At 42.7% G+C, this 23,181-nt stretch overlaps 1 protein-coding gene across 1 annotated transcript in view; it reads right to left on the reverse strand.

Moving 5' to 3' along the window:
• The window catches only part of LOC140210509 (solute carrier family 12 member 5-like), a 347,453-nt gene that overhangs the window by 22,455 nt on the left and 301,817 nt on the right, over positions 1 to 23,181 (reverse strand). The window contains exons 16-19 of the mRNA XM_072279513.1: positions 21,558 to 21,662; positions 18,898 to 19,066; positions 3,990 to 4,185; positions 1,055 to 1,224 (exon numbers count right to left, since the gene is read on the reverse strand). Coding sequence (XP_072135614.1) covers positions 1,055 to 1,224; positions 3,990 to 4,185; positions 18,898 to 19,066; positions 21,558 to 21,662 — 640 coding nt within the window. The remainder of the gene's footprint in view (positions 1 to 1,054; positions 1,225 to 3,989; positions 4,186 to 18,897; positions 19,067 to 21,557; positions 21,663 to 23,181) is intronic.

Below are 23,181 nucleotides of genomic sequence, written 5' to 3' on the forward strand. Positions count from 1 at the left end.
CTAGGTCTGAATGCGATACAAATAAATTGCCCCTGATAATTTGATAAACACATGTTATCAATGATTTACTCACCACAGGACAGAACTATCAAATTCAAGTTCCAGTATAATTATTATTCATATATAAATACGCACAAATACAGTCAAATGAAACAGCATTACTGCAGGGTCAAGGTGCAAAATACAGTACCAACAGTCATACACAATACAAGGTACATATAGCACATATAAGGTATCAGTAAAATACTGTCACACTAAAAAAAAGTCCAAGTCCCTGTTCATGAATATATTCTGACTTATAAAAATATTGATTTAAAATACCATTGTTAATTTTATTATTTAATACTGTAAATAAAGTTATAACTTTATTATTCAGAAGTATCTCTTTGTGTGGGTGCTAGAACAAGTTATTAGGTGAACAATGCAACTCAGAATAATAATTTCACATATACTTTGGTCACTTTTTTTTACGTATCCCCTTGCACACTTTCAACACTTTCTGCAAAAAAAAAACACAATCAAATGGTGAAAAAGAAGTTAGTCCTGTACTGGAGCATGATAGATGTGTCCTATTGTATGCAACTGGCCAGAAATTCAGATTCCAAACAGCTTGCAAATTTAGCTCTGTATCAATAGCACAATTCAAATTACTGGCAGTTTCTTGTGGAAAAGGTGCTGTTGTATTAACCATGTTCACTATTAATAAACAAGAGTTTTACCATGAATTCTTTGTCCTCAGAATTTGTACATTGATTTTTGGTGAGACCATAAGACCATAAAACACGGGCAGATTTAAGCCATTTGGCCCATCAAGTTTGCTCCACCATTCAATCTTGGCTGAATTATTATCTCCCTCAACCCCATCCTCCTCTCTTCTCCCTGTAACTTTTGATGAATTGAGAACCTATCAAACTCCACTTTCGATACATACCAAATGACTTAGCCTCCACAGAACATTTCTTCCTTACCTTGTGGCTGTTGGCGTAAACTGGGGAATAGTAATACAAGTTAGGCATAGACACACACAATGGGATTACCAGAACATTTATCTTACCTTGTGCTGCCTGAGGAGGAAAGGAAGCAGCATGAGCATTCCTCCGTCATGGACTATCCACCAGACATCGATGTAGCCCTCAGCATACCTCTCCTGATTAGATGGGAAGGCAGCAACGTTTTTAGCTACGAGGAGGGCCAAGCGAGCAGCAGTTGTCTCCCGAACCACTTCTGCAAAAGGAGAGGGCAGAAAGTGACTCACAGTTAGTCTGACTGCTTGGTTCTCCCACTCTTGCATTCAAACAGGTCTTTTGAAAGCATGTTATTACTTTCATTAATTTATCAGAAGAAGTAGCGTTCAACATGACCTGAGCAACTACAAGAGGGCACCACTTTAAATTAAGCGAAAAGAGAATGAGGCAATTTCCCTCACAAAGGACAGCAGAAATCAGGAATCTGATAAATGAGGCCTGACACTAGAATGGGTCCCAACTAAAGACAGGTGATGCTTCTCAAGTTGACATTAGGCCTCATAATAAAATTGCAGGAACAAAGGATGAGGCTAAACTGAGGTTGGAGGAAAGACACCTCATATTCCAACTGGGTAGCCTGCAAGTTGAGACATGAACATCAACTTCTCTAACTTCTGGTAATTATTTCTCATTCTGGTTACCCTCCACCCCTTCTCTTTTCCTTATCTGCTCATCACCTCACTTTAGTTCCCCTTCTCCCTCCCTTTATTCCATGGTCCACCATCCACTCCTATTAGATTCCTTCTACTTCAGCCCTTTACCTTTCCCACCAATCAGCTCCCAGATTCTCACTTCATTCCAACCCCCCCCCCTCACTTGGTCTCACTTATAACCTGCCAGCTTGTACTCCTTCTCCCCTGCCCACCTTTATTCTGCCTTCTGTCTCTTTCTTTACAGTCCTGATAAACATTGACTCTTCATTCCTCTCCATTGATGCTGCCTGACCTGCTGAGTTCTTCCAGCACTTTGTCTGTATTGCTCCAGATTTTCAGCATCTGCAGAATCTCTTTTGTGTATCATCTGCTTGAGATATTGGTTCAGTTTTGATCTCTCCATTAGCCTGTCTGGCTGGGACACTTCTCACCCTTACATTTCAAAACTAATTCATTCCTTTATCTCTGTTCTCACTCTCTAACTGCCCTAATTCACAGTTTTCATCAATAAAGAGCTATCGTTTCCCTCCCTCAAGTCCCATTAACCCACCAGTCTGATGCTCTCATTTACAGTTAATCCCTGGGGCAATCATGGTGTCATCCTATCATGTATATTCCCTCTGTCTGATCCACATTCCCTCTCCGACCCACATCCCCTCTGTCCGACCCACATTCCTTCTCTGACCCACATCTCCTCTGTCCGACCCACATTCCTTCTCTGACCCACATTCCCTCTGTCCGACCCACATTCCTTCTCCAACCCACATTCCCTCTGTCTGACCCACATTCCTTCTCCAACCCACATTCCCTCTGTCCGACCCACATTCTCTCTGTCCGATCCACATCCCCTCTCTGACCTACATTCCCTCTGTCTGACCCACATTCCTTCTCCAACCCACATTCCCTCTGTCCGACCCACATCCCCTCTGTCCGGTCCACATTCCCTCTCTGACCCACATCCCTCTGTCCCACCCACATCCCCTCCCCAACCCACATTCCCTCTGTCTGACCCACATTCCCTCTGTCCGACCCACATCCCCTCTGTCCGACCCACATTCCTTCTCCAAACCACATAAAGTTCTAACCTGTTCAATCTTTCCCTATAACTCAACTGCTGAAGACCTGGCAACATCCTAGTAAATCTTCTCTGCACTCTTTCCATCTTACTGATATCTTTCCTATAGTTAGGTGACCAGAACTGTACACAATACCCCAAATTTGGCCTCACCAATGTCTTATACAACCTCCCCAAAACATCCCAACTCCTATACTCAATTGAAGTAAGTATTTTCCACCTCTACAGGTTGGTAAATTTCAGAAAAGAGAAAATCCCTTCTTAAAAGGTTGCTGGTGGTAGAGATGACTCAAGTCTGAGGCTGATCGATTGATGGACTTACTGAGTTATCAAGCACTTACTGAGTTAGCCTACAAGATCTCTCAGACATCTCTGAAACTCTCTAGTTAGTTTTAAATAGCAATCATAGATTTATACTGCATCAAAACAGACCCTTCAGCCCACCAAATCTTTACTGTCCCTAAAGCACCCATTTACACTAATTCCATTTATTATTCCTACATTCCCAACATCTTTCCAGATTCTACCACTCACCTACACGCTTTGAGTAGCTTACTGTGGCCAACTATACTACTGTTCCTCATGTCTTTAGGATGTTGGGGGTGGTGGGGAGAGGCAGCAACTGGAGCACCCATGGAGTCACAGAGAGAACATCCCACCCTGCACAGAGAAAACCCAAGATCAGGACTGAACCCCGATCACCGGAGCAGTAAAGCAGCAGCAATAGTAACTGCACCATTGTGCCCACTCTATGTGCAAGGGTGTTTGACATTCTACCTCAGATGACTTGATCATAAACATCTTCTAAACTTTAATGCTTTGGTGACCATTTAACAATAGCATGCACTTCTATTCTTTCAGACACCTATGGACAAGTTTCTTAATGATCTGGTAAATAGTTCGTATTTACTTAACATTTCTCCCCTCGTATTACTGATGTGACCACTGCAATTGCAAAATTACAATCTGACAGGGTGACATGAGAAAACAAAACCAAAAATCCAGTGACTTGTGGATGAGATACCTATTTTTTTTACTCAGTAACTGTGAATAGTTATTAACTCTGACTCTATAAACCTGAGTTCCCTGCCCGAATACATGCAAGAATTTGAAAGAAAACATACCAATGATTCTACACCTAAATTATTTCAATTATTTTTCAGTGCGGTCCCTGAGCTCTTTTTAAAAAATGCATTTTGTCGTCTGACCGCTCAGATTTTTCAAGGTTACACATACCAATGATGTTTTTCCACGCTCTGGGATCATTGGATTGCCTCCAGGCTCTTGGCCAGCCCATTAGGACAGTGTTGTGCTTCATTCCTCCTAGCCCGCAGGACTGGATGAGGTGGGACATCCCATCGCGCAGATTGGACGACACCACTGCCTGACTAAACCCCTTCACCTTCTCCACTTCCATCAGGCGTTTAATCGACTTTCCAGAGAGGCACCACGGGGACAAGGTAAGAAAGAGAACAATGGGGACAGATTGTCAGAGACATCAGCAGTTGTAGAACTGGTTGGTGGAGGGACTGCAGTGATCAGAAAGTACATATTTAGTCAGCTATACAGAAGATTGATTTAAAATCCTTATTTAAAGGTCTTTATAATTTTTCATTCTCTTCCCTGGACAGCTTGAACAATTGGGTGATAAAAATCTATCTATAAAGATCTTAAAATATTGTGCTTATCATGTGACATTGTTTCATGGCAATAACCTTTCCCTCAATGTCAGCTAAACAGAAGAGCTGGTTATTAACTTCTGGAAGAGGACGGTACACATGGTCCTGTCTGCATCTATGGTTTTGAGATAGAGAGGGTTGTGAGCTTCAAGTTCCTAGGAGTGAACATCAACAATAACCTGTCATGGTCTAACTATGCAGATTTCACTGACAAGAAAGTTCACTAGCACCTCTATCTCCTCAGGAGCTAAAGCACTTTGTCATGTCCTTGATGACCCTTACCTATTTTTATCGATAAAAACATCCTATCTGGATGCATCATGGCTTGGAATGTTCTGCACATGACCACAAGGAACTCCAGAGAGCTATAGACACAGCTCAATACATCACAGAAACCAGCCTTCCCCTTATGGAGTCTGTCTACCTTTCTCGCTGCCTCCATAAAGCAGCCAGCATAATAAAAGACTTCACTCACCCCGGACATTCTCTCCTCTCCACTCTTCTATCAAGCAGAAGATCCAAAAGCCCAAAAGCATTTACCACCAGGCTTAAGGACCCTCTGTTGTAAGACTATTAATTTGTTCCCTGGTATGATAAGTTGGACTCTTGACTTCACAATCTACCTTGTTACGATCTTGCACTTTATTGTTTATCTCAGTGGTCCCCAACCTCCGGGCCGCGGACTGGTACGGGGACCGGTACTTTTTCTTTGTAGCCGGAACGCACCCAGCACATCTTTAAGAAAAAAGCCAAAATAAACAAGCTCATTGATTAGGTGCCGCCCAGCATGTAAATGTCGGCCCAGATCAGATCTGCACTGGACTTTCCTTGCATCTGCATTGTTATTGTTTTAACTTGTGCTACCTCAGTGCACTGTGTTATGATCTGATCTGTATGAACAATATGCAAGACAAGCTTTTCACCTTATCTTGATACACATAACAATGGTAAACCAATTTCAATTCCAATTCCAAAGGTCTTGAAGCAACAAAGGCAAGAGAAAGATGAGAAGGGTCTTCGCCTGTAATTTTTGTGTATTGCTTGGAGACTTGAAGCAAATTGGTTTGTGATGTCACAGACAAAAACGTGCATATATTGGAAGGAAATTCTGACAAATAGCGTTCTTCCTCAGTTATGAATGTCCATCTTAGGGACACCCTGAACATATGGGCAAGCTGTTGGGAGACTGGTGGGTTAGATGAGATAGAGATGGCCAGTGGTTGTGGGGCCGCAAGCACCTTTTGTTGGATGGGAGTGGAGCATTTCTTTGAGCCTTGACTCAACCCCTGCCCCCCGCCATCCCTGAGCCACAGCATTCAGGGGCTGGATGGAGCTGAGCATACCCACCTGCTCACTTAGCAAGCTCGCAGCTGCTTCTCCCATGCCTCCTCTCTCTGCCTCACCGTGATCTTCTCCCATATCTTTTTTTTTGTTGACTTCCAACTTACAAACAGTTTGGGTGGCAGGCGGTTCTCTGGAGAGGAATCTGTGGGCTGGCTCTATTCGGCAGGTCAGGCTGCAGCTGAGCATTTCCAGCAGTTCCTGCTTTTAATTCAGGCATTCAGATTTCAACCAACCCTTTGCCTCCACCGACCACTCAGTCTGCTCAGTTCCTATAGTTGTTTGTTTTTTTTTTGCTTTTGCCTGTTGGAGATGCTTATTGCCAGGCCTTTTTGCTGTGGAAGTGTTCCTTGACAATTAGCTTGATGGCAAGATGGTGCAGGAGTGTGGTGGCTCGTTGCAAACTGCTCCCTGCAGATCCACTCATTAAATTCAAGAGTATTACAATTGTTCTACTCTTTTCAAGCTAAATTATCTGTCTCTAATTAAGTCTAATACTGTCCTTTTAAAACTTCTTACAGTTCTGCTGATCTTCTGTCCTCCACGAGTTGACCTACCGACCTGACTCGTGGACCCCGATGGAACTGACTGGCGAGGCTTACGGTGGCCCCTTCCCATTGAGTAGAAGATACAAGACCCTGGAAGCAAGTACCAGCAGGCTCAAGGGCAGCTTCTACCCTGCTGTTATAAGACTATTGAATAGTTCCCCAGTATGATAAAGTTGATTCTTGACCTCACAGTCCACCTCATTATGTTCTTGCACCATACTGTTTACTGGGACAGCACTTTCTCTGTATCTGTCGTACTTTATTCTGCATTTTACTACTGTGGTACCTTGTGCTACCCCAATGCACCAATACATTGATACGTATAAACAGTATGCAAGACAAGCTTGTCATTGTGTCTCGGCACATGACAATAATAAACCAGTTCTGATGACCAGCCCCTGCGTGATGTAGTCTTGCTCCTGCTGCATGCAGGCACGGGCTGCTTCATGGCTGAGGAGCCAGGAAAAGAATTGAGAGCAGTTATCAGCTAACAGCTCAGCTTCTGACCTCTAATCGAAGGACGGCATTAACGAAGCAGCTGAAGATGGTTGGATCTATTTTTAAAGTAAATGCACCTGCATGCCTTTAATCTTTTTCACAATATCCTGCTTTTCCCTTGGTAAATAGGACATCAAATCAGGATTGTGCACGGCACCCTACTTGACAGATTACGGATATCATTCACCGGAGTAGCTGCGCAAGCTGTGTCGCGCCGCCATCTTCTCCTCCTCCATTTTCCCTGTAGCTGTTACACCTTCCCTTGTGTTCTAGTGTTGTTTTATATTGTTCTACTTCAATGCACTGTGTAATGACGTGGTCTGTATGAACAGTATACAAGACCAGCTTCTCACTGTATCTCAGTGCATGTGACAATAATAAACCAATTCCAGCACCAATTTCATCACAAATCCGGGAGAGAATAGAGGCATTCAGGAGCTTTTATACAGTACTCTGTAAGTCTTAAGGGTGTGCGACAGGTGGCAGAGAAAGAGTGCCAAGGGTGGGAGGTGGCACAGGTGCAGACACACCCAGCCCTGAGACACCAGGCAAGGTCATTGGATTCTAAACAATTGGTTCATTGATCATTATGGAAGGTCTGTCTGGTGCTTCCCACTCCCTCCTCTTTCCCTTCCCAACCATGATTCCCTTCTCCCTGACCATTTTCCTCTCTCAGCCACTATATATACCCAAATCAGAATCAGGTTTATCATCTACCACTACTACGTCGACTCAGGCCTAGGGGGCCAACGTCGGGCCCCTAGGTTTATCATCACTCACATGAAATTTTTTTTTTTTTGCAGCAGTATAGTGCAATACATAAAATTACAACAGTACTGTGCAAAATTCTTAGACACTCTAGCTATATATATACGGTATGTGCCGAAGACTTTTAAAGGTGCTGGTTTGCCAGACAGGGTGACAATATCACTAAAATATAACATACATTATCACCAGCTTCATCCAAAAGACACAGACTACTTCCCTGTGAAGCCCTTTGAAGTAAAGTGGGTTAAAGCACACAGCTGAGGAAACATTGCCAACTGCTGATAACTTCTGCAGCCGTTCACTGGTCAGAGCTAAGAGTCTGTATCCGCTGCAGCACTGCCTTTAAATGTAGATCTTAAGATTTAGGAGCAGAATTAGGCCATTCAGCCCATCAAGTCTGCTCCGCTAGTGTAGACTGGCAACCCATACTGCAGCTCATCCCTGACAGGGGAGCTACAAGTTACATGTACCCCTCATGCTGATCAAAACTAGCTTACTCAATTTGACACCCACAGTCAGAATCAGGCTTATTGTCACGGGCATATGTTGTGAAGTATGTTGTTTTGTGGCAGCAGTACAGTGCAAAGCTAAATTACGGTGCAAAAAATTACCGTAAGCTACCATAAACGGACAAATAGTGCAAAAGAGGTTTAGTGAGGTAGTGTTCATGGGTTTGTGGATCACTCAGAAATCTGATGAAAGGGGAGAAGAAGCTGTTCTTAAAATGTTGAGTGTGAGTCTCCAGTCCTCGTACCTCCTCCCCAGTGGTAGTAACAAATAGAGGGCGTGTCGCAGATGGGGAGGGTCTTTAATGATGGATGTTGCCTTCTAGAGGCACCACCTCTTGAAGAGGGCCTCGATGGTGAGGAGGGTTGTGCCTGCGATGGAGCTGGCGCAGTCTACTACTCTCAGCAACCTCTTTTGACCCTGTGCATTGGAGCCTGCAAACCGGGTGGTGATGCATCGGTTACTTTACCCAAATGTCAACAGTGCATTGTCTGGTTAATCCTTGCTGCTCCTGCTGGATGTGAATGAATTGTCTTTTGTACCTCTTGGCTTGTCAAATCTCATTGCATTAATAATGTTGACAACTGATTAAAGGTGTCTCCCAAAAAATTAGTCCTTGCCTGAAATTTGCAGTGATTCTTGTACCAGCAGATACTGATTTGAATAGAACTAGTAGCTCACTTGTGTTTGTATGCTTTTGAAATCCATGGCAATGATGAATGATTGGCATCATTTGCCCGGTATATTTGGTTGCTAGTAATAAAATGGTGGGTGGTGACTGCACTCCATCTGCTTGCCATCACTTCACCTAGTTCCCAAATTTCCCAGTTTGAATGCATACAATGGACTCCAGCAAACAAACTCTTTGGAATCCGTTCTCAATAAGTTAGCTATGGTTAATCTGGCACTCTTAGCATTGGTTGACAGGATTTCAAAGGGTAACAAAGAGGTGTACAGGGCTAAGAGAGATCAGCTGGTTGGCCAGTGTCACAGCAGCAGCCTTGCACTCAATGTCAGCAAGACCCAGGAATTGATTGTGAACTTCAGGAAAGGGAAGTCAGGGGAACATACACAGAGCTCATTCAGATTCTGAAGATGGTGGAAATCCAGAGTGGCGCACAAAATGTTGGAGGAACTCACCAGATCAGGCAGCATCTATGGAGAGGAATAAACAGTCGATGATTTGGGGTAAGATTATAATCAATTGTGTGAAAAGCAAGAACATAGAACTGCAACCTAAAATCCCTCAGACTATTCAGGCATCAGACTGAAGAGAAATTTACCTGCTTATTTTGACTCAGGATCTAAGACAGAGGAATAAGACAATGCAGGATAACACCTAGATGCTAATCAACTGTAATTTACAGTAAAATTCATGGCAACCATCTCATATTCCTCTTCAGCACCAACCTTATAATAATTAATTTATTTTCCAAAAGTTGTGAGTCAAAATTAATCTATTGTTCCTGCTAGTCAAATTAGGTTTTCAATACTTTGTGGCAGGCATACTGCCATAAAAAAATTATGGACTGTAGATCGTTTATTATTTAGAAATAAATTTTCGACTGGTATCTACTTTTCCATTAAATCACAATGCCAGTTTCTTCATTAAAATTCAGAAATGTCCATCACAGCAGCTTCAAGGAGCTGGTGTTTTTAAGCTGCTCTTTTGTAAGGTCAAAGGAAGCAGCTAAAACGTTTGGGCTACACTCAAAAGTTTTCATGTGTAGAAGTCTAAAAGCTGGTAGACTGGTCCTGCTATTCATAAAAATGCTGAGGTATCCATTCTAGGAACAATCTAATCCAAGAAAGGACAGGAAATCCGCAGCACCTTTCTTTATAAATCCACCACCACCCTGGGCTCCAGCAAACAAACTATTTAGAATCTGTTCTCACTTGGCATTGGTTGACAGGATCTCAGATGGTGATGAAGAGGTGTAGTAAGATAGATCAGCTGGTTAGCCAGTGTCACAACAGCAACCTCACACTCAATTTCAGCAGGACCCAGGAATTGATTGCGAACTTCAGGAAAGGGAAGTCAGGGGAACATGAACAGTGACTCATTTAGGGGTAAGTAGTGGAAGGGGTGAGCAGCTTCAAGTTCCTAGGCTTGAACTTCTTGGAGGATCTATCTTGGGTCTAACACATTGCAGCAATTATGAAGCAGGCACACCAGCAGCTCTGCTTCGTTAGGGGTATGAGGAGATTCAGTACATCACAAAGACTCTTGCAAATTTCTATGGATTAAAGATGGAGATCATTATGACTGGTGGAATCACAGTCTGGTATGGGGGCTCCAATGCATATGATCACAAGGGACTTCCATCACAGGCACAACCCACCCACAGCTAAGGGCATCTTCAAGGAAAAGTGCTTCAAGAAGGTGGCATCCATACTTCAATGCTTGGAACATGCTCTCTTTTCCTTGCTACCATCGGAGTAGAGATACAGGAACCTGAAGTCCCAAATTCAACATCAGAAGCACCTTCTTCACCCATGCCATCAGATTTATGAATAGTCCACGAGCCTATCAACTCTGCCCTTTACTCCTTTTCTTTTACATATTTTTTTGCAAATTATATATTTTTTATGTTATGCATTTTTATGTCTTATATTATACCGCTGCCACAAAATAACACATTTCACATCATCTGGCAGTGAAAATGAATCTGATTATGACATATCTGAGATGTTTTTCTTTCCAATTATTTTTATTTCTACTTTGAAACCTACGTGGTCATGGAGAGAATGTACAGACTCCTTACAGACTGCAGGGGAGTTGAACCGGGGTCGTTGGCACTGTGATAATGTTATGCTAGCTGATACGCTACAGTGCTGCCTAATTAAATTGCAATGATGTTCATCTTTTCAAACTGTAAGCGTATTTACCAATGGGGTAATCAATCCAAGTTGTTTAAAATTCTTGAAATTGAAGACCTCATATTCTGTCTGAGTAGCCTCTAATCTGATGGCATGAACATCGATTTCTCTAACCTGGTAATTTCTCCTTTCTCTGTTTTTCCATTCCCCATTCTGGCTCCCCCCTTACCCATTCTGTTCTCCTCACCTACCTCTGGTATCCCTCCCCTTTGCCTTTCTCTCATGGTCCACTTTCCTCTCCAAGCAGATTTGTTCTTTTTCAGCACGTTACCTCTTCCACCTAGCACCTCACTTCATCTCCCCCCCCCCCCCACCCACCCAGCTTCCCCTCACCTGGTCTCACTTATCACCTGTGAGCTTACACTCGTTTCCCTCCTCCACCTTCTTATCCTGGCTTCTTCCCCTTTCCTTTCCAGTGCTGACGAAGGGTCTCGGCCTGAAACGTTGACTCTTTATTCCCTTCCACCGATGCTGCCTGATCTGCTGAGTTCCTCCAGTACTTTGTGTAGGTTGCTCAAGATCTCCAGCAGCTTCAGAATCTCTTGTGTTTATGCTCTTGAAACTGAACATTCTTTACAGAACAGGATAGCATTAAGTTTTTCTGCTACTGGCAAAATAACTGCAAACAACCCTCTAATCACCGGCTGAACGGGAAGGCATGTGAATGGTCTCCTTGCTGAATCTGTGACAATGTTTCAGATGGCAGTTCTGACTAAGAGGATTCACTGGAAACCGACTGGGTGAGAGTGCCAGTGTTTTGAAGCTGTAAGTTGATAAAAACTTTTGCTTGCAGCTTCCAAAAAAATGCCCCAGAACCTATTTGTGGTAATTATATTATGATTGGAGACAAAAGAACCTTTCTGAAAACAAAATGCGTTATAAAAGAGAAAACATGCTCGGTTTTGGCAATGTGAAAACACAAGTAGCTGATGGATCAGTGAAGCATAGTTAAAGAAAACAATGCAATTATTAGCCTGTGTGCAGAATGAAAGGGAACAAGTTGTACTTCAGTCTCACCCTACCAAGGTAATTGGAAAGCACATAGAACAAAGAAATATTTTATGGATCCTTTATTCTTACGAAGGAAATCAAAGCTATCAATTTGTCAGTACAAGGAAATTCAAGTCATAATCTAGAATTGAATGATACATGACCCAGTTTGTGTTAGTGGCTATATCTAAAATACTGTCCAATATCGGGCAAAGTGCCTCACTGCCCAATCATAGATTGGATGTGGCTTTTCTATGGGATTATTAGATTAACTGGACTGAATACTTTAGCTGGAACACTCAGGGAAGCTTATTAAAATGTATTGGTGTTTATAGGCAACAAGCAACCAGCTGGAGGAATGCACCAGGTCAAGCTGCACTGGCAATAAAGAATTGCTGATATTTTGGGTCCAAAGGGTTTCAACCTGAAACATTGATGATTCTTTTCCTCCCATAGATGCTACTTAACCCACTGTTCCTCCAGCTGATTGGTTGTTGCTCCAGATACCAGCGTCTGCAGTCTCTTCTGTCCCCATAGTGTTAATGAGGTTTGATTGCATATTATTGAAAATAATGGCCATGAAAATAGACGGATTTATTCTGATAGATAATGATTTAACCCCATGAAAATGTTAATTCTGGAAAAAAAAAATCACAAAATTTGAATTGAAAGGATGATATCAGAAGTTTCCTTCAGTGGCCACTTTATTAGGTACCTTCTGTACATAATAACGTGGCCACTGAGTGTGTGTTCATGGTCTTCTACTGCTGCGGCCACTTTATGGTTCAACGTGTTGTGCATACAGAGTTGGTCTTCTGCACACAACTGTTGTATCATGTGGGTAGTTAAGTTACTGTCTTCTTCCTGTCAGCTTGAACCAGTCTGGCCATTTTCCTCTGACCTCTCTTGTTAACGAGGCGTTTTATCACACCATTCTCTGTAAACTCTTGAGATTGTTATGTGTGAAAGTCCCTGGAGATCTACAGTTTCTGAGATAATCAAACCACCCTGTCTGGCACCAACAATCATTTCATGGTCTAAGTCACTTAGATCACATTTCTTTCCCATTCTGATGTTTTGTCTGAACAAAAACTGAACCCCTTGACCATGTCTGCATTGACTTATAGAAACATAGAAACACAGAAAATAGGTGCAGAGTAGGCCATTCGGCCCTTTGAGCCTGCACCGCCATTTATTATGATCATGGCTGATCATCCAACTCAGAACCCTGCCCCAGCCTTCCCTCCATACCCCCTGATCCCTGTAGCCTCAAGGGCCATATCTAACTCCCTCTTAAGTATAGCCAATGAACTGGCCTCAACTGTTTCCTGTGGCAGAGAATTCCACAGATTCACCACTCTCTGTGTGAAGAAGTTTTTCCTAATCTCAATCCTAAAAGGCTTCGCCTTTATCCTCAAACTGTGACCCCTCGTTCTGGACTTCGCCAACATCGGGAACAATCCCCCTGCATCTAGCCCGTCCAATCCCTTTAGGATTTTATACGTTTCAATCAGATCCCCCCTCAATCTTCTAAATTCCAATGAGTACAAGCCTAGTTCATCCAGTCTTTCTTCATATGAAAGTCCTGCCATCCCAGGAATCAATCTGGTGAACCTTCTTTGTACTCTCTCTCTGGCAAGGATGTCTTTCCTCAGATTAGGGGACCAAAACTGCACACAATACTCCAGGTGTGGTCTCACCAAGGCCTTGTACAACTGCAGTAGTACCTCCCTGCTCCTGTACTCGAATCCTCTCGCTATAAGTGCCAGCATACCATTCGCCTTTTTCACCGCCTGCTGTACCTGCATGCCCACTTTCAATGACTGGTGTATAATGACACCCAGGTCTCGTTGCACCTCCCCTTTTCCTAATCGGCCACCATTCAGATAATAATCTGTTTTCCTATTTTTGTCACCAAAGTGGATAACTTCACATTTATCCACATTAAATTGCATCTGCCATGAATTTGCCCACTCACCCAACCTATCCAAGTCACTCTGCATCCTCTTAGCATCCTCCTCACAGCTAACACTTCCGCCCAGCTTCGTGTCATCCGCAAACTTGGAGATGCTGCATTTAATTCCCTCATCCAAGTCATTAATATATATTGTAAACAACTGGGGTCCCAGCACTGAGCCTTGCGGTACCCCACTAGTCACTGCCTGCCATTCTGAAAAGGTCCCGTTTATTCCCACTCTTTGCTTCCTGTCTGCTAACCAATTCTCTATCCACATCAATACCTTACCCCCAATACCGTGTGCTTTAAGTTTGCACACTAATCTCCTGTGTGGGACCTTGTCAAAAGCCTTTTGAAAATCCAAATATACCACATCCACTGGTTCTCCCCTATCCACTCTACTAGTTACATCCTCAAAAAATTCTATGAGATTTGTCAGACATGATTTTCCTTTCACAAATCCATGCTGACTTTGTCCGATCATTTCACCGCTTTCCAAATGTGCTGTTATCACATCCTTGATAACTGACTTCAGCAGTTTCCCCACCACCGACGTTAGGCTAACCGGTCTATAATTCCCTGGTTTCTCTCTCCCTCCTTTTTTAAAAAGTGGGGTTACATTAGCCACCCTCCAATCCTCAGGAACTAGTCCAGAATCTAACGAGTTTTGAAAAATTATCACTAATGCATCCACTATTTCTTGGGCTACTTCCTTAAGCACTCTGGGATGCAGACCATCTGGCCCTGGGGATTTATCTGCCTTTAATCCCTTCAATTTACCTAACACCATTTCCCTACTAACATGTATTTCGCTCAGTTCCTCCATCTCACTGGACCCTCTGTCCCCTACTATTTCTGGAAGATTATTTATGTCCTCCTTAGTGAAGACAGAACCAAAGTAATTATTCAATTGGTCTGCCATGTCCTTGCTCCCCATAATCAATTCACCTGTTTCTGTCTGTAGGGGACCTACATTTGTCTTTACCAGTCTTTTCCTTTTTACATATCTATAAAAGCTCTTACAGTCAGTTTTTATGTTCCCTGCCAGTTTTCTCTCATAATCTTTTTTCCCCTTCCTAATTAAGCCCTTTGTCCTCCTCTGCTGAACTCTGAATTTCTCCCAGTCCTCAGGTGAGCCACTTTTTCTGGCTAATTTGTATACTTCTTCTTTGGAATTGATACTATCCCTAATTTCTCTTGTCAGCCACAGGTGCACTACCTTCCTTGATTTATTCTTTTGCCAAACTGGGATTTGTTTGTGACTTGTTGCCACATGATTGGCTGATTAGATATTTGCATTAACAAGCAGATGTACAGGTGTACCTAATAAAGTGGCCACAATGTAGATTTTGAATGACAATGATTTAAGTCCATTAAAATGTTAATTCTGGAAAAAAATTCAAAGCTTGAATTGAAAGTATGATATTGGAAGTTTTCTTATCCATAAATATTGAACTTCTTTGCCAGCTTGACACTGAATGATACAGTACAATCCTGGACTGAAATGCTATCAGCTGGAAAATTTGCTGAATGTCCGACAGTCATAGCAAATGTTGGGCCAAAGACTTCAAATCATAAAATCTGGTATCATGCCCTTTATGTTCTGAACATATAGGATCGTTCTTTTCCCCTTCTTGATACCGGATTGGCTGGTGTGGTCAAGGGACAGTGTTGCACATTGCAATAGAAACATACAGGTACATGAAATGATGAGACGTGTAAGTAGAGTAAAAGTAGTCTTTTCCCAGGGTTGAGGAATGAAGCACCAGAGGCCATAGGTTTAAGGTGGGAGATGAGAGGTTTAATAGGAACTCAAGGGCAACATTTTACCCAGAGTGTGGGGTTAATAATGAGGGATGAGGATCAAAGGTAGGGAAATGGAACTAGCTTAGATAGGAATCTTGCTTGGTATGCACCAGTGTAAGAAGAAAATGTTACGAAAGGCAAGTTTGATTCCTCCTTGATGTGTGCAAAGTGTGCAGCAAGAAATGGTGGTTGCAACACAAACGATGGTAATAACCTGCAGATATACTTGGATGCATGCTCTTGAGATTAGATACTGGCGAAGAATGCCATTTTGCAGACCTGACGAAATCTGCAGATGCTGGAAATTCAAGCAACACACACAAAAAATGCTGGTGAACGCAGCAGGCCAGGCAGCATCTATAGGAAGAGGTACAGTCGACGTTTCGGGCCCAGACCCTTGGTCAGGACTCGTCGACTGTACCTCTTCCTATAGATGCTGCCTGGCCTGCTGTGTTCACCAGCATTTTTTGTGTGTGTTGCATTTTGCAGACCTGCTATTTTTGTCTTTGGTGGCATGGTAGCATAGCTACTACAGTACCTGCAACCCAAGCTCAACTCTTCTGAGGTCTGTAAGGGGTTTGTAAGTTCTCCCTGTGACCATGAAGGGGCCCTTTGGGTGTTCTGGTTCTCTCCCACACTAAAAGAGGTATGGGTTAATTCATATGTGTGTAATTATGCTGCATGAGCTCATTGGGTCAGAACGGCCTGTCACCATGCTGTATCTCCAAATAAAAAAATATTCACCTTGGCCAAGGGTCACAAGAGATAAGGGGACACAGAATGGTACAATAACTGAATGGAGAAGTATTCGGATGAGAATTATGATAGGTGTTTGAAAGTTTGAACCTTCTCCACTGGTGCAAAGAGAAAGGGAGGAGGCAGCAGGGTAGGCTGTTGGGCATTTCTGTTTTATTTAATTTATTTTCTTTTATTTACTTATACAACGTGGAACGGACCCTTCCAGCACGAAGAGCCGTGCTGCCCAGCAACCCACCTTTTTAACCCGAGCCTAATCACAGGACAATTTACAATAACCAGTCAACCTACTAACTGGTAGGCCTTTGGACTGTGGGAGAAAATTGGAGCACCCAGAGGAAACCCACGCAGTTCACGGGGAGAGCATACAAACTCCTTACAGACGGTACCGGAATTGAACTCTGAACTCCTGAACACACCCAAGCATCGTGCTAACCACTATGGCGCCACTTGAGAATCCCTCCAGCTTTGTATAGACTGGCAATAAATATTATTTCATTTCCTTCTCTTTTTTATTAAGAATTTTTCTTTCTTTCTGTATTTTATTCTTTATAATACTTATAAACTTTAACACATGTATAGTGTCTCCTTTATTTGCAAATATCTCTCATTGCTGAAGTAGAAAGAACAAAGAACGGAATTTCAAAATACTTTTGTTACATCCAGTTGTGCTGAAGGGCCTGTATACATGTTCTCTGACACTACAGCCCATTCAGCTTACCAAGTCAGTTCTGACCAGGTGTGGTTGAGATGCTTTGCTATCTGAGGTATGTGGTATGAGGTATCTGGGGCCATGTACAATCCGGATTTGATGGAGACAGCTGTGAGAGTACGGAGGAACACCTGGAGTAACTTCTGAACTGCCTGCTTCGCTGCCGCTGCTACTGTGCGATCGAGAATCTCCAGAGACGAAGGCCCCAAATCCTCCGCTTTGCCTATTGCTTGTTGCCGGGGCCGGGGTCGGAACGCTTGGTAGAGATGGTGCTTGGTGCTCGGTGTTGGAGAGGTGGTCAGAGGCTCGGAGTTTTCGGACAGACTTGGAGTCGGACTGTGATCGGATGCTTCCAGTATGCTGCATCGGCAAATTGGCGGTGCTGGAAGTTTACCGTCTGCGTGAGATGATGGGACTTTCAAGAGACTTTGAGATTTTACAGTGCCATGGTCTGTTCTTATCAAATTACGGTATTGTTTTGCACTGTTGTAACTATATGTTATAATTATGTGGTTTTTGTTAGTTTTTAAGTTGGTTTGTCATGTGTTTTTGTGATATCATTCTGGAAAAACATTGTATCGTTTCTTAATGCATGCATTACTAAATGACAATAAAAAGAGGACTGCGTGATAATCTAATCTAATGTGCTTGGGATATACCTCATCCAAATATTGAGATCCTTCATTTTAATTTGCAAAAAAACCTACTAAAAGTTGTAGGACCTACTAATAAATGACTTCCTTCAACAATACACTTAAAAATGATGGATTATTCTCAACCAAATGGAATATTTTCTAATTTAGGGTTGAGCCTTACCAGTTTTATCAATACACCATAGAAGGCATCCTATCTGAATACATCGTGGCTTGGCGTGGCAACTACTCTCCAAGTGACTGCAAGAAGTGGCAGAGTTGTGAACACAGCTCAGCACATCAAGGACACCAGCCTCCCCTCCATGGGCTCTACCCATACTTCTCATTGCCTTACTAAAGCAGTCAGCATAATCAAAGACCCCACCCACTCCAGACATTATCTCTTCTCCCTTCTTCCACTGGGCCGAAGATACAAATGCCTAAAGCATGTGCCACTAGGCTCAAGAACAGCTTCTGCCCTACTGTTATAAGGCTTAATATGACTCTTGACTTCACAATCTTCCTCATTATGATCTTGCAACTTATTGTTTACCTACACTGCACTTTCTCTGTAGCTGCCACACTTTATTTTGCACTGTTATTGTTTCACCTTGTTTTATCTCAATGCACTGTGTAATGATATGCACAGCATGCAGGAAGAGCTTTTCATTGTATCACAGTACCTGTGACAGTAATAAACCAATTTCAATTCTAATACAATTTGCCAGCAGCATTATCAACAACAGCAATTATCTTATGTACTAATGACAGTGTTCTCCACTTCAGAAATTTATTGAAGTGAAAGATACATTGAATACTGTCATTTGAGGTGAGTTAATTCAGGTGTTTCATGCTACAGCCTAAATATCTAATAAGAGTCAGGTGTGAATTATGTGGTAAACAGATTTACACTGCTCCTATATAACACATTATAGAACTTGACTGCAAATTCTCGATGAATGTAAATAAGGAACTCTCTCCAAAGGAGATTTATAAAGGGATAACCTTATTCTGTCAGTCCACACTCATATCAATTGAAACAAAACTTGCAAAAATATGTGAGTGATTACCTCCTCGGCTCGTTGGGCTTGGGGGTGATTTTCCAAGAACCTGCCCTCTAACACAGAGCCCACAATGGTGAGCCCTTTCCCAGCCTTCAGCTGGCACGTGAATGTCAAAAGTTGTGGGTGTTTGACATTCTGGTCTTGGTCCACCTTTACGAGCACGAGAAGCTGGGGCCTAACAACAAAGCAGAATATTTTGTCAACTCAACTTGCAAAGAAAAAAAATTACTTATCCAGTCTGGATGTCGATGCATTTAAAGCAGATTTATTATAATAGAAGCTAAGCCTTGATTATCATCCATTCTGGAGGAGTAAAGTTGAGTTAATGTCTTAAAGGTACAGAGATGCACAGCACAGAAATGTGCCCTCCAGCCACTAACTCGGCACTGACTATTAAGTACTAATTTACACTAATCATTCCTTCCCCATTTTATTCTCCCCTCATTCTCATCTACTCCCTCCCCCCACCAATTCCACAACTCACCTACATACTACGAGCAATTTCCACCACTCACCTACATACAAGGAGCAATTTACAGCGGCCAATCAAGAGGACTAGAATAGGAAAGCAAGATGTAATGCTGAGGCTTTATAAGGCTTTGGTCACAATACATTTAGAGTATTGTGAGCAGTTTTTATGCCCCATATCTAAGAAAGGATGTGCTAGCATGGAGAGGGTCTAGAGGAAATTTATGAGAATGATTCTGGGAATGAAAGGGTCAAGGTATGTATGAGTTTTTTGATGACTCTTGGCCTGTACTTGTTTTAAAGTAATGAGACCTTACTGAAACCTACCAAATCTTGAAAGGCCTAGATAGAGTGAACATGTAGAGGATGCTTCCAATAGAGGGATATTAAGACCATAAGGCATAGGAGCAGAATTAGGCTATTTGGCCCATTGAGTCCGCTCCACCATTTTATCATGGCTGATCCACTTCCCCCTCAATCCCAGTCTCCTGCCTTCTCCCCATAACCTTTCACGCCCTGACTAATCAAGAACCTATCAGCCTCTGCCTTAAATGTACTCAGTGACTTGGCCTCCACAGCCGCCTGTGGCAAATAATTTCACAGATTCACCACCCTCTGGCTAAAGAAATTCCTCCTCACCTCTGTTCTAAATGGACTTCCCTCTATTTTGAGGCTGTTCCTTCTGGTCGTAGATTCCTCCACCAAAGGAAACATGCTCTTCACATCCACTCTGTCTAGGCTTTTCAACATTCGGTAGGTTTCAATGAGATCCCCCCTCATTCATCGAAATTCCAGTAAGTATAGGCCTCGAGCCTTCAATCACTGCTCAAATTGAGGTTAATTCCCGGGATGGTGAGACTGTCATATGTTGAAAGATTGGAGTGACTGGGCTTGTATACACTGGAATTTAGAAGGATGAAAGGGGATCTGATTGAAACATATAAGATTATTAAGGAATTGGACACGCTAGAGGCAGGAAACATGTTCTCGATGTTGGGGAGTTCAGAACCAGAGGACACAGTTTAAGAATAAGGGGTAGACAATTTAGAACGGAGTTGAGGAAAAACTTTTTCACACAGAGGGTTCTGGTTCTGTGAAATGCTCTGCCTCAGAAGGAAGTGGAGGCCAATTCTCTGGATTCTTTCAAAAAGGAGTTAGATAGAGCTCTTAAAGATAGCGGAGTGAAGGGATTTGGGGAGAAGGCAGGAAAAGGATACTGATTGTGGATGATCAGCCAGGAACACAGTGAATGGTGGTGCCGGCTCGAAGGGTTGCATGGCCTACTCCTGCACTTATTGTCTATTGTCTAAATGATAACCCTTTCATTCCTGGAATCATTCTCGTGAACCTCCTCTGAACCCTCTCCAATGTCAGCACATTGGAGAGGGTTCCTGCATACTACTAGTGTTTTCAACAGTGAAGACTGATGCAAAATACTTATTCGGTTCATCTTCCATTTCCTTGTCCCCCATTATTATCTCTCCAGTGTTACTATAGGACCAGAGGGCACAGTCTCAGTAAACAAGGAACTCCCTTTAGAACAGAGATGAAGAGGAATCTTTTTTAGCCAGGTGGTGCAGATCTGTGGAAATCATTGCCACAGATACCTGTGGAAGCCAAGTCATTGGACATATTTAAAGCAGAGGTGGATAGATACTTAATTTGTAAGGGCGTTGTGGGGAGAAGGCAGCAGAATGGTGTTGAGAGGGATAATAAATCAGCCATCATGGAATGGCGGAGCAGACTCAATGGACCAAATGGCCTAATTCTCCTCCTATGCTTCTGGTCTTATGGCCTAACTAGCCTCCCCATCTTGGGAAGTGGGAGGAAACTCTTATGGCCACTGGTGGGACATGCAAACTCTAATTAGGCAGCAGAACAGGCCAAGGTTGGACCTGGACCTCCAGTGCTATGAGGCTGCAGCTCTGTGCCAACCAGAACACCTCAACACGGTGTAGCTGTACAATGAGAGGAAAACAAAACATCCTCTGTATCTGTCCAATCTAACTGAGTAACCACAACCCCGAGTGCGTAGTGACAGAGGTAGAAAACAAACCCTCCAAAATAGGCTTGCTATTGCTGGGTTTATTAACCTCTGCTCTTTTGTCACTGATAACCATCAAACGCCAGCAGATTTGCAGATATTATCACAATACCATTTTGATGCAGAAGGTTTAGTGTTTTATTCGGTTACTTGCCTCCAATTCTTGGTGTGTGGAGGGCCTTCTTCAAGCCGGAGCAGAGCATAACGTGCCGCACTGAGTGACAGGCCACGGATTCCATCGCCCCATTCTTTCTCAGCTCTATAGGGAGAAGATAAAGATCAGGGACACATCCTGCTGTTCAATACCATAGGAATGACCCTTATAGCCTATGCTTTACTGATTAATAATGAATGAACAGCGGCACGTTTGCAATGTTGTCCACGAAGTGTACAAGCTAGAGTAAAGGGCTCAGCATATGACTGGAATTCTCACCTAGGTTAGACTCCATAAAAATTGATTTCATTGTTTAAATATTGGATCATTGGATTACTGAGGTCATTGTTTTTCACTCCTTCAGTGTAATTTAGAAGTAGGCACATTTACTTTCCTAAACTCTCTAGGCTTTCCTTTGTTGACATTTTTTGCCCTTTGGAGCTTTTCTAATCATTGTTGTTCAAGGTCCTTTTGCTAGAAACTAAATCCATTCATCCAATGATGAAACCATTTCTTCTTGCTCTTCTTTTTTTCCTCCTCCTCCTCTTGTTCTTGTTGTCATTTTCATTCTTCTACTCCTTCTTCCTCTTCTTCTTTCTTATTTTCTTCAACCTCCCCCTCTTATTCTTCTTCCTCTTCCTTTTCTTTCTTCTTCTTCATCATTTTCTTCTTCCTCTTATTATTGTTGCTTCTTCTTCTTCTCCTTCTTCCTCTCCTTTTTGCTCTTATTTTTCCTCTTCTCTTTCTTCCTCCTCCTCTACCAAAGTCATATATCAGTCTATTGAGGGGTACCATACAAAGCTCGTAAGTTAGGCTCATCACGTTCTTCACACCCAGCCTGTCGTCGATCAGTGAGTAGACCAGTCGGTGAATGGCCACATACGAGTGTTTGCTGTGATATAGATCTCATTTCAGCATAATTAGTGACAATGGTTTCCCATTGTCCAGCACTGATCCCACCACAGTGGAAAGAATTAAACTGTGTTGAATTGAATCTCCTTTGGGTGATGGGAAATTTCTAGAGGACACTTTGACTCCGGCAAGTATCATTGCTACTGTACAAGCTGAGTCCAGAACATCTGACAAGGGGATGCGTGGATCCCACACCCAGATGCATACAGCCCAGTCTATCACAGGTAAAGCCCTGCCCACCATGGAGTACACTTACAAAGTACACTGTCACAAAAAAGCAGCATCCATCATTAAGGACCCCCACCATCCGGACCATGCCCTCTTTTCAGTGCTGTCATTGCGAAGGTGGTCCAGGAGCGTTAGATCCCACACCACCAGGTTTGAGAACAGTTACTACCCTTCAACCATCAGGCCCCGGAACCAGCGTGGATAACGACACTCACCTCAACACTGCACTGATTCCAGAACCTATGGATTCACTTTCATGGACTCAACAACTCAAGTTCTCAGTAGTATGTATGTATGTATGTATTTATTTACTTAATTTTCGTGTATAGATTTTTATTGATTCTATTGTATTTCTTTACTTTCTTATGAATGCCTGCAACACAATGAATCTCAAGGTGATACAATATGTGGTGATGTCTATGTACTTTGACAATAAATTTACTTTGAACTTTCAAATCTGAAGTGTGACAGCTAAGGCTGATCG

This window comes from Mobula birostris, chromosome 2 (assembly GCF_030028105.1).
Source record: "Mobula birostris isolate sMobBir1 chromosome 2, sMobBir1.hap1, whole genome shotgun sequence".
In the NCBI taxonomy this organism is placed as follows: Eukaryota; Metazoa; Chordata; class Chondrichthyes; order Myliobatiformes; family Myliobatidae; genus Mobula; species Mobula birostris.